Here is a 14,205-nt window from a genome sequence, read left to right as displayed (position 1 = left end):
CAACTACTAGCTAAGAATAACAACTACTAGCTAAGAATAACAACTACTAGCTAAGAATAACAACTACTATAAACTATTTAAATAGCAGACTAGTAACTTTTTAAAAACTATAGTTATTCTTACTTTTTAAAAGCAACTTTTAAATAGTTTATACTATCTAATACTTTTTTATATAGAAGCTTTAACGTGAAACTCTTTTGCTTATATTATTAAAAGAATAGAACGTACTTCTTTGTTAGCTAAAACACTTACCTGCCTAACTAATTACTAGATAAGTGTAAAAGTAGACTTTTTTAGCTACTTTATTTTCTCTATCTTTTTACTTTTCTGCCTTCCTTTTACTTTAGTATGTAGTTAGCAATTCTATCTAACATTTAATTAGATTGCTAAAGTATTTTTATAACATATTGCTACATCTTATAAATATTCTTATATAAAACGTAGAAAGCGTGATTAAAGCTTTTAAAATCTAAGTTACTTGCTTGCTTTTTAAATACTAAGAGAATAGCTATATTTATAAAGATAGCAAAGCAGGCTGTCTAGTAGCACGCCTATGTTATAAAAGTTTAAATCTTCTATTAGATAAAGTATAAAGCTCTTAGGTCTGCTCCTCTACGTAACTATTTATATAGTTATATTGTAATAAACTACACTTAAAATTATAGAACAACTTTGTAAACACAAGCATCTGCGCAAGTGCTCTTGTTTTTATAACTATGCTAAGATGTCTGCCCTAGCTATCTCTAAATTCGAGGGACTCTTTTCTATACAAAATTACATGCTTACGTTGCTTGTATTACGTTGCTTGTATTACCTTCCTAATAACGTACTTCGTAGTGCTATTGCGGGAAACTCTGACAAATCTCTTCGTACAAAGGCAAGGTTATTTGTAAAGCAGAGTGGAGAGTTATTAACAAGGAGTCTTTTGATATGCTTTGAACATGCCTTAGTGTAAAAGGGGAAATGCAATAGCAGCGTAGCAATCACTAAGGAAGCGTCAAGACTAAATTCTACCCTCTATTGCGCTAGTGTCTCGGTAATGTTTCGCAGGCGCCTGGTCCTTGTCGTGGTGGTGCTGCATAAGCCCACCATGACCATCTCCCAGGGCACCCTTAGGGTCATCCAATGTCCCTGTTATACTTAGGAAGTACTAGGATTACCGAGAAATCGAAACACAGCAGATGTGAGCCTAAGATTCCCTTAAAATATTAGATTTCATGCTGACAACTTGCAGAGTGTACCGCACTGATAATTCTAAAAGGCTGTTCAAGGCTACAATGAATTTGATATATTGGTCATGATTCCAATTGATACCACTTCCCAGGTGCATAATGAATATAAAAAGCTTGAAGTACTAATGCTTCGAATATATGTCCACCTATTTGGCCAACATTGACCTAACTACCTGTCGATTTCCCACATACGCGATCGCTTCCTTGCGGCCGTGATGTATCCGCGATGAGAGCCGACATTGAATGCGCAGATTGACTAAGCATCCGCGGCTGTCTCGCAACGCGTCTTACACAGAAGACTAGCAGCACAGAACGATGACTATACAGGCTACGATTACACCCAAAACCCACGCCGGGCTCTTGCGAGTTGAAGATGCTGAGGCCTTTGTGGTAGTTGGAATCGCCGACGAATCCGACAAGGTTGGCTGCGACGGGAGGGCGCTGGTTGAACTTCCGCTCGTCCCTTGCGAAGCAGGGCGTGCTGTTGGAGAGGCCCGGTACAGATCGTACTGCCTTGCTCCACAGACAATCCAGGTTACGAAGGATGCCACCCCGTAACTTTCAAATATGCGGTCCGTGACGCATGTAGGGTAAGCATTTCCCGTACTTGGGCGCGTTAGAAGAATATCAAAGTGGCAAAGCTGATACATACCAGGTGGCTGATGTACTAGGATTTTTAATAACATTTGAAGCCCCACAGGCCGTATAAGGATTACAAACCCCTCCCAATGAGGTGGCCTGGCACCCTCCGTAACTGCCAAAGGTACACCAAGTGTACCCTGGACCAAACCCTTCAGGGCAATTCCATGTTGTGTCTATTGCTCTTCAATTAGCAGAGAGTATCACGGACTGCATCGAGGCGTTGTGTCTTGCTTACAATCATTAGAGCCTGGCTGATTGAAATATCCCACAAATTCCTGAGAGAGGACCTGTCTCGGTTCTAAAGCAGGTACGCTGAAAGGCGTTATTTCTGGCGGGTAGCTTTCATATGCAAAGGCGGTAGAGCATACTGCAATGATGAAGTAGATCCAACAGAGATTATGCAAAACCATAATGATCTAAAAAGAATGAGCTTCGTCTCCATATAAATAGACGGACTGAGAAGTGTACTCTAAGCGAACCATATAAAGATAAAAAGTCCATCCGATATTTCTTTTATCTAGCAGGATGAACGGAATTTCCCGATAAAGCATTTCTGACTGCACTATTTTAGGCGTGTCGGCGGTGGCTGAGCAATGTGAGCTGAGAATAAAAGCAATTCTCGTCCTTCTTATTGGCACAAAATGTCTTTAATTCAGCCTTAACTTTTTGTTTTAATAGCCTATTATTAACCATTCACAGATTGAGGGGTACTACCTCCTCTTCACATGAATTTTTGTGGCTTGCAGGGGAGGGGGCGTCCACCCGCCTAGGCAGACAACTTGTACAACTTGTAACCTGCAACTTGTAGATACAAACCTAATGCTTTAAGCAAATTAGAGTAGAGTTTATGTTTTCTATTAGACGTTAAATTTATGTAAAGAGAAGATATTACCTCCTAATCTGTGAAAGGTTAATAATAGATTATTAATACTAAAATATTGTAACGGCGCAGGCAAGACAATGGGTCCGAATGGGGTAGGAATCCACTCAGAGGCATATGTGAGTGCGTGGGGACTCAATGACCTGGGAATTCCATTAACACCTATAGGCCTTGTACAAAGGATATTAGAAAACTACTAAGCTAGCTACAGGGGAGAGGTGCAACTAAATACTTAGGGGAATAGGGGTAACAGCAGGGGGCAGGGCAGGGCAGGGTCGGGGCTGATACAAGTTAGGGTCAGGGCTAATACAGGGACCTTCTAGAGGTTCTAGGCCGCCTAAGATAGAACAACTTGTAAGAATTGTTACACTACTCCCCTCTTTATAAACTAATAGTCTTTATTAGTAGTAATTAGGGTAGAAGTATTACTATTATATTCTCTACTTTCTTAAACTAAAACTAGTCTAATTTAGCTAGGTGTCCTTGCTCTAAGTATTCCTTTGCACTACTAGCAGTGTCCTCTAAACTAAACGCTATGTGTGCGCGCCTACTTTAATAGTAATCTATATAGATGTCTAGCCTATTAATAATTAAGGCTTACTAATGTGCATCCCTGCGTCGCGGGACACCCTGTGTGGCGGGACAAATAAGGGGTACTTTAACTTTCAGCAACTGCAAAACCTATGCACACATTAAATCTAACTATTATTATATAAGAATAATATGCTATAGCTAATTCTTAATGTCTATAAACACTCCTCTCTAAAAATTACATTTGTATCCTTCTAAGCTTAATTTGTACAGAGACTTCTTTTGTAACAAACTAGACTTTCCTTTCTATAGCGCTAACACTAAGCTTTTATTGCTTAGAATTTTGTAGACTAACTCTACCTAAGCCCTAGAACCTATCCCTAATGCTAGGAAGCCTTTATTAGCTCTATGCGCGCTGTCGCGAGCAAATTTATAGCGGGCTGCTATACTATTAATACTTCTAGCAGAAGCGAACTGCTAATCCTAGCTAATGCGATATAACTCTGCAGGTAATTTACTATTAATTTAGAGCTGTGCGCATTAGAGGATAAGTAATCCTAACTTAGGATTAGAAGCAGTAGGCTTAGCCTACTAATTTAGTTAGCCGGCATGTGTTAGTCACAACTTAGCCTCTGCCTATTAACCTATACTAAGCTATGCCTTCTAACCTGTTAATCTAATTCTCTAAAAACACCTAAAGAACTCGCCACTCTACAAGGTTAGTGCCGGTGCGGTTTGGCCGTCCTCCCTGCTCGCGGTGGCAGGATCGCGTACCCCTAAAGAACCTGCTATAACTGTATCCTGCTTACAGAAAAGCTTCTAGAACATACCTCTACATGTCTATAAAAGAGAGCCTAGAAGTGCTATATACATAAATTATAGGCCTATACTATAAATTTTTGTTAGTTAATAATAATATAAGATTAGACTAGTTGCACAGCATTTACTTTTGCAACTAACCTAAAAGCAATGCGCCTATAATACTAAAGCTAATGATTATTACGCTGCTCTATAGTTACACCTAACTCTAAACTTTATAAAGTAAAAGTAAATTAACGTTACATTAACTATTAGCTAACTAGTAGTTGCGCATAACGCTTGCAAGCGCTTCTTGTAATACTAACTGCAAAGGATGGTCTTCTTAAAGAACTATTACTTCTATGGCTACAACATGCTCTAGCAGCTTTATTGCCCTCTTTACTTGTCTGTTTACTTTGTATACAATTGCAAGCGCGTGCTGCGACGCTAGTTAGTGTGGGTGCTCTTCTGCTAACACCTTCTGTTGCTACAAGAACTCTACTTATAACACTATAAAGGTACTTAAAAAATTATAATGCAATACTTAGCCTACTGTTACTTCTGCTGAAGGTAGAATTAGATTTACAGTTAGTGCAATTACTAGTCCTAAGGCAGCAGTAAAAATTTAAAGCCTACTCTTCTACTTCTCTCTCTTCCTCTTCTTATTATTATCTACCTTCTTAATTGCTTTCTCTGTTTCCTTGCTAATCTTTGCTCTTAGTTTAGCTCTAGCTTTAATTTATTAAAGCTGTTTCTCTCTCTATGCAGCTAATTGCTAATTTATATTTTACATTTTGCTAGAATTATAACTTCTTTTTGCAACTACTAACTAAGTGTTAAGATCTTAAATTATTTTACAGCGTTTCTCTAGCTGCTTTTCTAGCCTTGCAGCTAGCTTAGCGCTAGCAAAGGTGCTCTCTAACTTATAGTAGCTAATCTTAAGCTCTTTCTAAATCTAGAGCACTATATTATCTTTTGCTATTATTTAAACAGCAATTGTCTAGGCTATATCTAAAGTTCTGTTGTACTAAAAGGTGTATAATCCTTTAGAGATAAGATTAGCCTAAGGCCTAATCTACAGCTCTTTCTTACGCTGTAAGCTAATACTCTTATTAACTAAAGCCTACATAGTAGTTATAAAGGCTACATTAGTAAAGGTGTGCTTACTAGATATTTATTAAAAAGTGTTAAGGTATCTTTTCTTAGAGCCTAAAAACTAGGTAAAAGAGATGTTATGTAGTAAAATAATTTCTTTTAAAGAGATGCTAAGAAGGTACTAGGTAGTAAGAAATTAAGTTATCTTTGCTTTAAATAGGGTTAGTAAGAAATTTAAGCAGATGTTAGCAATTACATATACACAGTACTACTGCGTTGCTATCTTTATTATTATTAAATCCTAGAGTGTCTATTACAGCTACAGTATAAGCGCTAATCTTTATTTATACAAGCTTACATGTTTTTATTTCTGTTACTTAGTTGTTAGCAAATAGTAGAGTATTAGTATATACATAGCTACTAATAAGACACAAGGCTATGCTCTTCTGTTACTAAATTTAGTTTAAGTTAATTAATAAAGTAGCTCTTTCTAGCACCTGTTACTCTTATTACTAGTATAAAACTTTCTAATTCTATGCTAGAGAGTTAGCTTGTCTCTCTATTATCTAACTAATATGTTAAGTGTGCTTTAGCCTTGTTAAGTTAATCTACTATCTATTTTTAAAAGATAGTTAGAAGATGCATTATAAATGCTTAGAATATGCAGGTATTAAATAATAGAAGTTCTAATAAAGTATTTAGGTAATAAGAGTCTTATTAATAGAAGTCCTAACAAAGTATTTAGGTAGTAAGAGTCTTATTAATAGGTTGTTAAAAGGGGTTAAAAGTTTATAGCTATAATAGTGTTTTTAGCCTAGCTGCGTCACCTCTATGCATCTTTTATTAGTAAGCATAGAAATGCAAACCTTAACCTTAAGCTGCAGAATATTACTGCTTTTTCTTAACTTACATCTTTTAGTACATCTAGAACCTAGAACTGTCTTTACCTTAGAAGTTAATTTTGTTCTAGATTCTAAAATCTATTGTAGGAAAGAGGTAGTGTCTGTTTAGTGTGTCACGATTGTGCACGAGTAAGGTTATAGAGCTTCACAGAGGTCTAGTTTAATTACTACGTGAGGTATTATAGTAGGTACAAGACGTTGTGTAAGAAACAGGAAGGTTTAAGAGAAAATTAGTAATTAAATACTAAGCTTAAAAGTCTAAGCGCTTTAGGTATAAATTAAGCCTGTTCTAGGTTTAGTTAGTGTTAAAGTAGTTTATACTTAAGTTTATATCTATATTATGTTGTGTTTATATTAGACGTGCACTAATAATACTCTAGTACACGTCTAATACAGTTATGTCTAGGATCTAGGGAGGATACTGTAACAGTACTCCCCCCCTTATTAAAAAGAGAATCCTTTATATTAGTAGTTCTAGCATTAGGTTGTTTTTATTAGAGTACAGGTTTAGTTTAAATAGGTATTAGGCGTAGAATTAGGTTACTATAGAGTTTTTTTATAGAGCTTCTGCAGGTTTCTATAACAGTTTATTATATCTAGTCTATTTTATAAAGTATTTATAGATATGTTTTTTTTATTAAACTAAATCTATTTAACATCTTTTACAATATATTCTAGTTTATTATTTATAATAATAAGTTTAGGTAGCAAGTTTAGCTATCTAAGTAAATAGTTAGATTTAAAAGCTACTTAGCACAGTAATAATATGTAGAACACAGGGTGTATCTTTATGCTGTTAGGTAGGATTAATTAGTAAGCATATAATAAAACTATATAGGCTACTGTAAAAAGGCTAAAGTTTTTCTAATTAAGTTTCTTTAATTATTAGTTTATTTAGATATTTCTAGTGTTTAGCTAGACCTTCTTACTAGCTGCATACATAAGGGCAGAAGTTTAAAATTAGTTTACATACTCTTATTAAAAAGCTTAAGCCTATATAAGCTTTTTATAAATATATTTAGATATATTTTAGATTTTATTAATAAGTCTATTTATGTTTATTACTTAACGTACTTCATGGGCGAGTTGCTCACACACCCAAGTCGCTTACTTTTGCTAAGACCCCACTAAACCACCTTTCCTACACTAATGCATTCCCCACAACACCACTTAGACGCGCTAAAAGAACGTTAGATACAGGTTACGCTCTAAGCTTTTAAATAAGACATAAAACTTTTAAAGAAATGTGCTGTAGCTATGTGTAAGGTCCTATAAAAGACAATAAATAACTATAGCACTAGACAACCTTTACAAGCTAATTCTACAGCTAAATTATAAAGGCTAGGCAATAAAAAAGAGCAGGTGATTATTAAGACTATACTTAAGCTATATGCGCAAGGAATTTCCCCTTAGATAGCATTTATAGCTAATATAGCTAATTCTTTGCGCGCTAAGCGTAATCTAGGCTATGTTTGCATAAACTAGCCTAGTACGTTTGTGAAGCGTTATTTAAAGCTTAAAGTAAAGTTTTAAGCATAAGTATAGTTAAGAGATATCTAGCTAATTATAAACCCTATCTTGCTAAAGTTGTACATGTTATCATCCTAAATGCTATACTTAGCTTTAATATTCTCTACAAGGCTAAACTTGCCCTAAATTACCCTAGGACTCTTATAGAAGGCTCTCTTATAGTTGTACTTACGCTTAAATGTTACTTTAAGCTCTAAATAACGCTTTACAAACGTACTAGGCTAGTTTATGTAAACATAGCCTAGATTACGCTTAGCGCGCAAAGAATTAGCTATATTAGCTACAAATGCTATCTAAGGGGAAATTCCTTGCGCATATAGCTTAAGTATAGTCTTAACAATTACCTACTCCTTTTTATTGCCTAGCCTTTATAATTTAGCTGTAGAATTAGCTTGTAAAAGTTGTCTAGCGCTATAGTTATTTATTGTTTTTTACAGGACTTTGCACATAGCTATAGCATATTTCTTTAAGAGTTTTATGTCTTATTTAAAAGCTTAAAGCGCAAGCTGTATCTAACGTTCTTTTAGCGCGTTTAAGTAGTGTTGTGGGGAATGCATTAGTGTAGGAAGGGTGGTTTAGTAGGGTCTTGGCAAAAGTAAGCGACTTAGGTGTGTGAGCAACTCGCCTATAAAGTACGTTATATAAATTAATAAGTTAGTTAGAGGGTATTTAAAAGTAGTTTAAATTCTATTTAAAGGTAGTATTTATAGTTTACTAAAAATAGAGATACTTATGTTAATTTAGATGTTATGTTATTAGCTTTAAATTATGCTATAGCTAACTATTTTACCTAGTTATCTTACTAGTAGTTTATGTACACTTATAGAACTTATTTTATTATAGTGTTTATGTTTTTAGTCTAGCTATTAGTCTTTAAGTAAAAAGCTGTAGATAGATAGAGGATAATTTAGAGCTATTTATAAAGTTTATCCTAGAAGGCTAAGATAAACTGCGTACCTCTATCTAATATAATTATGTTAGGCAGGCTATAGTAAACTTATACATATTAGTAGAATAACTAGGCTATATTAGGGGTAGTTATAAAGGAACATAGTATTAAGTGTTAATACTTAGTTAAGTAATTAATAACTACTATAATATTTATATACCCTTTAGATAAAAGTAAGTTTATAATAAAATTAATTAATATGTCTTTTTAAGCTTATTTAAAGATTAAAAGTAGTTTAAGTAGGCTATTATACCTTTTTTAAAAAGCCTTTACTTTACAGTAAGTATAGCAACATAATACATATTAGCGTACAGTATAGAACATGCGGGGCTAGTAGTACTCTCTCTGTAGTAGGTTAAGAGTCTTTTCTCTGCCTAGGTATCCTTTAATAAGTAAGTTATATATAATTTAGAGTAGTTTAATTCTTAGTTTATTAAAATTAGAAATTATAAGTTAGTTATAGTAATATAACTTACTATTTTAGTTTTTATAGTTAGCTAGTGTTACCTTTTTTAACTAACTAGCGCTGTTTTAGAGCAGGTTTAAGGTTTCTTAAATAAATTTATTATTTAAATACTTATTAGTAATAATTTAATTAATTATTTTATTTATTTTATTTAAGTTAAAGTTTAAAAATAGCTTAAGTTAAAGTAAAGTTTAGTGTTAAGCCTTTTACACTTTTTTTTAAGTAGGGATGTTTTAGAATTACTTTATAAAAGCATTTAGTTTCTTTTTATCTTAACTAAAATAATAAGTAATCTTAAAATTAAAATAAAATAGGTATTTAAACTAATAGGCTTATTAGTAGCTAAGTTATTTTATAGTTACAAAGTACTATAAGTTCTTATAGTTAGATAGGACCTATATTAGATGCGCTACACTTTCTAGTTTAGGTTGCTATTATTTAAAGTAGTGTACTATAGTAAGTAATTTCTTATTATAGATTTTATAATTACTTTCTGCAGAACTTATTCTTTTTAAGAAGTATATAATAGGCCTAATAGTCCTATCTAGCTTAGTCTAGAAAAGAACTTCTGCTACTACATAGTCTAAAGCATTAGCTTCTACAAGTATTAGTAGTTTAAAGTTAAAGTAGTAGAGTATTAAAGCTTTAGTAAAAGCTTTCTTTAGCTAGTTAAAAAACTATTAGTAATTTAAGTTAAAGTTAAATTAAATTCTTTTTTTAGTAAGTATAATTATAAGGCTTACTTACTATAAAAAGTTGTTAATAAATTATTAGTAGAAGTTAGTAAATTTTATAAAGGCTTAAATATCTTTTACATCTTTTAAGTATTACTAATCTAGCACAGTCTAAACTTTAATAGGGTCTATTTAAATACTATTTATAGAAATTACATATCCTAAATACATAACCTTTAATTAGTAGAACTTATATTTATCTATGTTAAGTTGCAGACCTGCTTCTTTTATAGCCTTTAGCACTAAGCGTACATGCTGTTTGTGCTCTAAAAGGCTATTACTATAGATTAGAATATTATTAATATATATAGTACAGAACATGTCTAGGTAGGGTTAGAGTAAGTTATTTATAAAATGTTAAAAAGTACTAGGCGCGTTAGCTAAGCTAAAGGGCATTCCTAAGTACTTAAATAGTTTATATTAGGTCTAAAATACTGTTAGCTACTTATTACTTTTTACTATTCTTAGCTTATTAAAGGCAGTAATAATATTTAACTTTATAAAATACTTTACTTTACTTAGTTAGCTTAGAGTTTTTTATAAAAAAAAATTAAGTATTAGTTTTTAATAGTAATAGTATTTAGTCTTTAGTAGTTAACATAGAATTAAAGCCTACTTTTAAGTTTCTTTATAAATAGTATAAGTAACACTACTAGTAAGAAGCTAGCTTAAATAAACTTCTTTTTTAAGTTCTTATTAAAGTATTTTTAAAGCACTTTTAATTTATTTAGTAACATTTTATATAGTAGCCTATAACTAAGTTATTTACTAGGCTTAAGAGTTATCTAGTAATTATATAAACATTATATTAAAAGCTTATTAAACTTATCTTAAAAAAAGACATATAATAAGTTATAGTAGTTTTAAAAAACTATTATTTTTAAGTTAGTGTGTTTTTAGAAAGCTAAAGCTTAGTTTATATTAGAAATTATAACTACATAAATTTTATAATCTAGTTATTAAGCTAGAGTTATAAATAAAGCAGGTTCTATGTAGCAGATGTCTATCTACTATTTAAGTCCTAGTTTATGTCTAAATTAAGTAAGTAAAAATTTTTTAAAAGCTTTTTTTTTTTAAGTTTAAGTAGTTATTAAATTATTTTATATAGCTTATTTTAGTAAAAGGCCTAGCTTATTAGCTTTACTTAAGTAGTTTTTTTTTAAGTTATTAAAAAGTAAGTCTAGAGACCTTCTATATTAAGTGCTACTTAAGTATTATTTAGGTGTAAGTATAAGTATACATTTTAGCATTAAAAAAAGTTAAAGTTTAAAACTTACTTTTAGTAATTAAAAGCAACTTTATGCTAATATAGCTATAGTTGTCTTAGAATTAGGTTATAATGTTTTATATTTATTATATAGAGCTTAATCTACTTCTTATAGTGTTAGTAGGTAATTATAATAGTTATAGTATAAAAGATAAAACCTTTTTTAAGTTATTTTTTATTAAATCTAGTTAAGTAAATTATTTAAGTAAGTAGTATTAATTAAAAATTTAGTTTATATGCTAGTTCTTTATTAATGTAACTTATGCTATTTACTTTTAAGTTAATAAAAGCTTATATTAAAGCTAATATAGTTTTTTATTATAAATATATAAAAATATTAACTTAGTACTTTTAGTTATTAGTAGAAGACTTAGCCTATAAGTTAGTAAAGATCTAGTGTTAAATTAGTCTTAAAAAGTAACTTAGCTCTAAGATAAGCCTTTTTATAGGCTTTTACTACTATAGCTATAGCTATGTTAAGAGTAGTAAAAAAGATTAAGGCTTAAATATAAGTTAAAGCCCTTATAAAAATAAAAATAAAATAGTAAGAATTTTTAATAAGTGCTAGTAGCACTACTTATATAGACTTAAAAAAAAAAAATAAAGTAGTTTTAAAAAATATAACTATACTTACTATACTTAAAGTATTAATATTTTTTTTATAATTTTTACACTTTTTAAAACTAACTAAAGCATAATTTAAATTAATTTTTATTATGTTAAAGTTTTTATTTATAACTACACTAGTTTAAAGGTGTATTAGGGCTTATATAGAAAGAAACCTTATGTTATTATTATAAGTAGTAATTAGGTTTATATATGTGTTAAGGTTGTTTAAAAAAGGTTTTTCTACTATAGCGTGTTACAGTTTAGTTAAAAGAGAGTTATATAAAGCTATAATTAGACTTATCTTATTTAGGCTTATATTAAATACAAGTTAGTAAAACTTAGTAAAGTATAAAATAAAGCTTTTTTTTTTATTATAAAGTGTTTAAGTAACTTAGAGCTATTAACTTTTTATTTAAGTCTTTATAAGTTACTTATAAAAACATTATAAATTAATTTAAGTTAATAATATCTTTATTTATTAGTAAGTTAATTAAGGCTGTTATATTATAGTTAAGTTAAAAGTAAGCATATAATAACTAAAAGTGTTTAAAGAAAAATTAGTCTATATTTCTTTTAAGTTTATATTAAAGCTTATGTAAAAAAGAAAGTAGGTCTTTTTATTTTTTATTAAATAGTAAAGAATTAGAGAGTTAGTTAGATTTTATTACTAAATTAAAAAAGTTATAAGTTATAAGTAGTGTTAAGTAGAAAAAAGTTAAGCTATTTCTAGACTTCTAAGTAAGCTTTAAAGCTAGTAAGTTTTTAGTTCTTACTACTATAATAAAAGTTAAGGCAGAAATAAACTACTTAATAATATAAAGCTGTTTTTTAAAGTTCTTTTAAAAAGCTTTAAAGCTTATAATATAGTAGCTTTTTTATAAAGTAAGCGCTTTTTAAAAGGCTTTTTAGCTTACTTTAATAGCTTAGAGTTATATAAGTACTAAGCTTATTAAATTAAATTTAGAAGCTATTCTTAGCTAAGATTTTAACATAATATAATATTATAATTATATATAAGTAAGGTTATAAAGCTTTATAAAGGTCTAGTTTAATTACTATGTAAGGTATTATAGTAAGTATAAGATATTATGTAAGAAATAAGAAAGTTTAAAAAGAAATTAGTAATTAAATACTAGGCTTAGAAGTCTAAGCGCTTTAAGTATAAATTAAGCCTGTTCTAGGTTTAGTTAGTGTTAAGGTAGTTTATGCTTAAGTTTATGTCTATGTTGTGTTATATTTATGTTAGACGTGCACTAATAATACTCTAGTACACGTCTAATACAGTTATGTCTAGGATCCGGGGAGGATACCGTGACATAGTGCATGCACTATAATAGCGCGTTAAGATAGAGCTTCTATAAGTTATATATAAGAACCTTTTATAATTATCTTAATTAACTTTAGAACAACGTAATTATGTGTCACGGTATCCTCCCTAGATCCCAGACATAACTGTATTAGACGCGTACTAGAGTATTATTAGTGCACGTCTGACATAAACACAACACAACATAGACATAAACTTAAGCATAAACTGCCTTAACACTAACTAAACCTAAAACAGGCTTAATTTATACTTAAAGTGCTTAGACTTTTAAGTTAAGTATTTAATTACTAATTTCTTTCTAAACTTTTCTATTTCTTACATAACATCTTATACTTACTATAATACTTTATATAGTAAATAAACTAGACCTTTATAAAGCTCTATAACCTTACTTGTGCATAATTATAATATTATGTTATGTTAAAACTCTAGCTAAGAATAGCTTTTAAATTTAATTTAATAAGCTTAGTACTTATATAACTTTAAGCTATTAAAGTAAGCTAAAAAGCTTTTTAAAAAGCACTTACTTTATAAAAAAGCTGCTATATTATAAGCTTTAAAGCTTTTTAAAAGAACTTTAAAAAATAGCTTTATGTTATTAAGTAGTCTATTTTTGCCTTAACTTTTGTTATAGTAGTAGAAACTAAAAACTTACTAGCCTTAAAGCCTACTTAGAAGTCTAGAGATAGCTTAACTTTTTTCTACTTAATACTACTTATAACCTATAACTTTTTTAATTTAGTAATAAAATCTAACTAACTCTCTAATCCTCTACTATTTAATAAAAAATAGAAAGACCTACTTTTTTTTTTACATAAGCTTTAATATAAACTTAAAAAAAATATAAACTAATTCTCTTCTAAACACTTTTAGTTACTATATGCCTACTTTTAACTTAACTATAACATAACAGCTTTAATTAACTTACTAATAAATAAAGATATTATTAACTTAAATTAATTTATAGTGTTGTTATAAGTAACTTATAAAGACCTAAATAAAAAGTTAACAGCTCTAAGTTGCTTAAACACTTTATAATAAAAAAAAAAAAGCTTTACTTTACACTTTACTAAGTTCTACTAACTTGCATTTAATATAGGCCTAAATAAGATAGGTCTAATTACAGCTTTATATAACTCTCTCTTAACTAAACTATAACGCGCTATAGTAAAAGAACCCCTTCTAAACAACCTTAATGCGTATGTAAACCTAATTGCTACCTATAATAATAACATAAGGTTTC

The 14,205-nt window shown here is 30.0% G+C and overlaps 1 protein-coding gene across 1 annotated transcript; it reads right to left on the bottom strand.

The window, feature by feature from the left end:
- Positions 1 to 1,531: 1,531 nt before the first annotated feature.
- BDR25DRAFT_370591 (uncharacterized protein) lies at positions 1,532 to 2,284 on the bottom strand (the record flags this gene model as incomplete). Its single annotated transcript, XM_033697154.1, has 3 exons — positions 1,532 to 1,838; positions 1,885 to 2,047; positions 2,110 to 2,284. The coding sequence occupies 3 exons, from the start codon at positions 2,282 to 2,284 to the stop codon at positions 1,532 to 1,534; spliced, it is 645 nt and encodes a 214-aa protein (XP_033546765.1).
- Between the last annotated feature and the right edge of the window lie 11,921 nt (positions 2,285 to 14,205).

This window comes from Lindgomyces ingoldianus, assembly GCF_010093535.1.
Source record: "Lindgomyces ingoldianus strain ATCC 200398 unplaced genomic scaffold BDR25scaffold_19, whole genome shotgun sequence".
In the NCBI taxonomy this organism is placed as follows: Eukaryota; Fungi; Ascomycota; class Dothideomycetes; order Pleosporales; family Lindgomycetaceae; genus Lindgomyces; species Lindgomyces ingoldianus.
The sequence above is the reverse complement of the archived record's forward strand: the minus strand, read 5'-3'. Positions and strand labels throughout refer to the sequence as shown.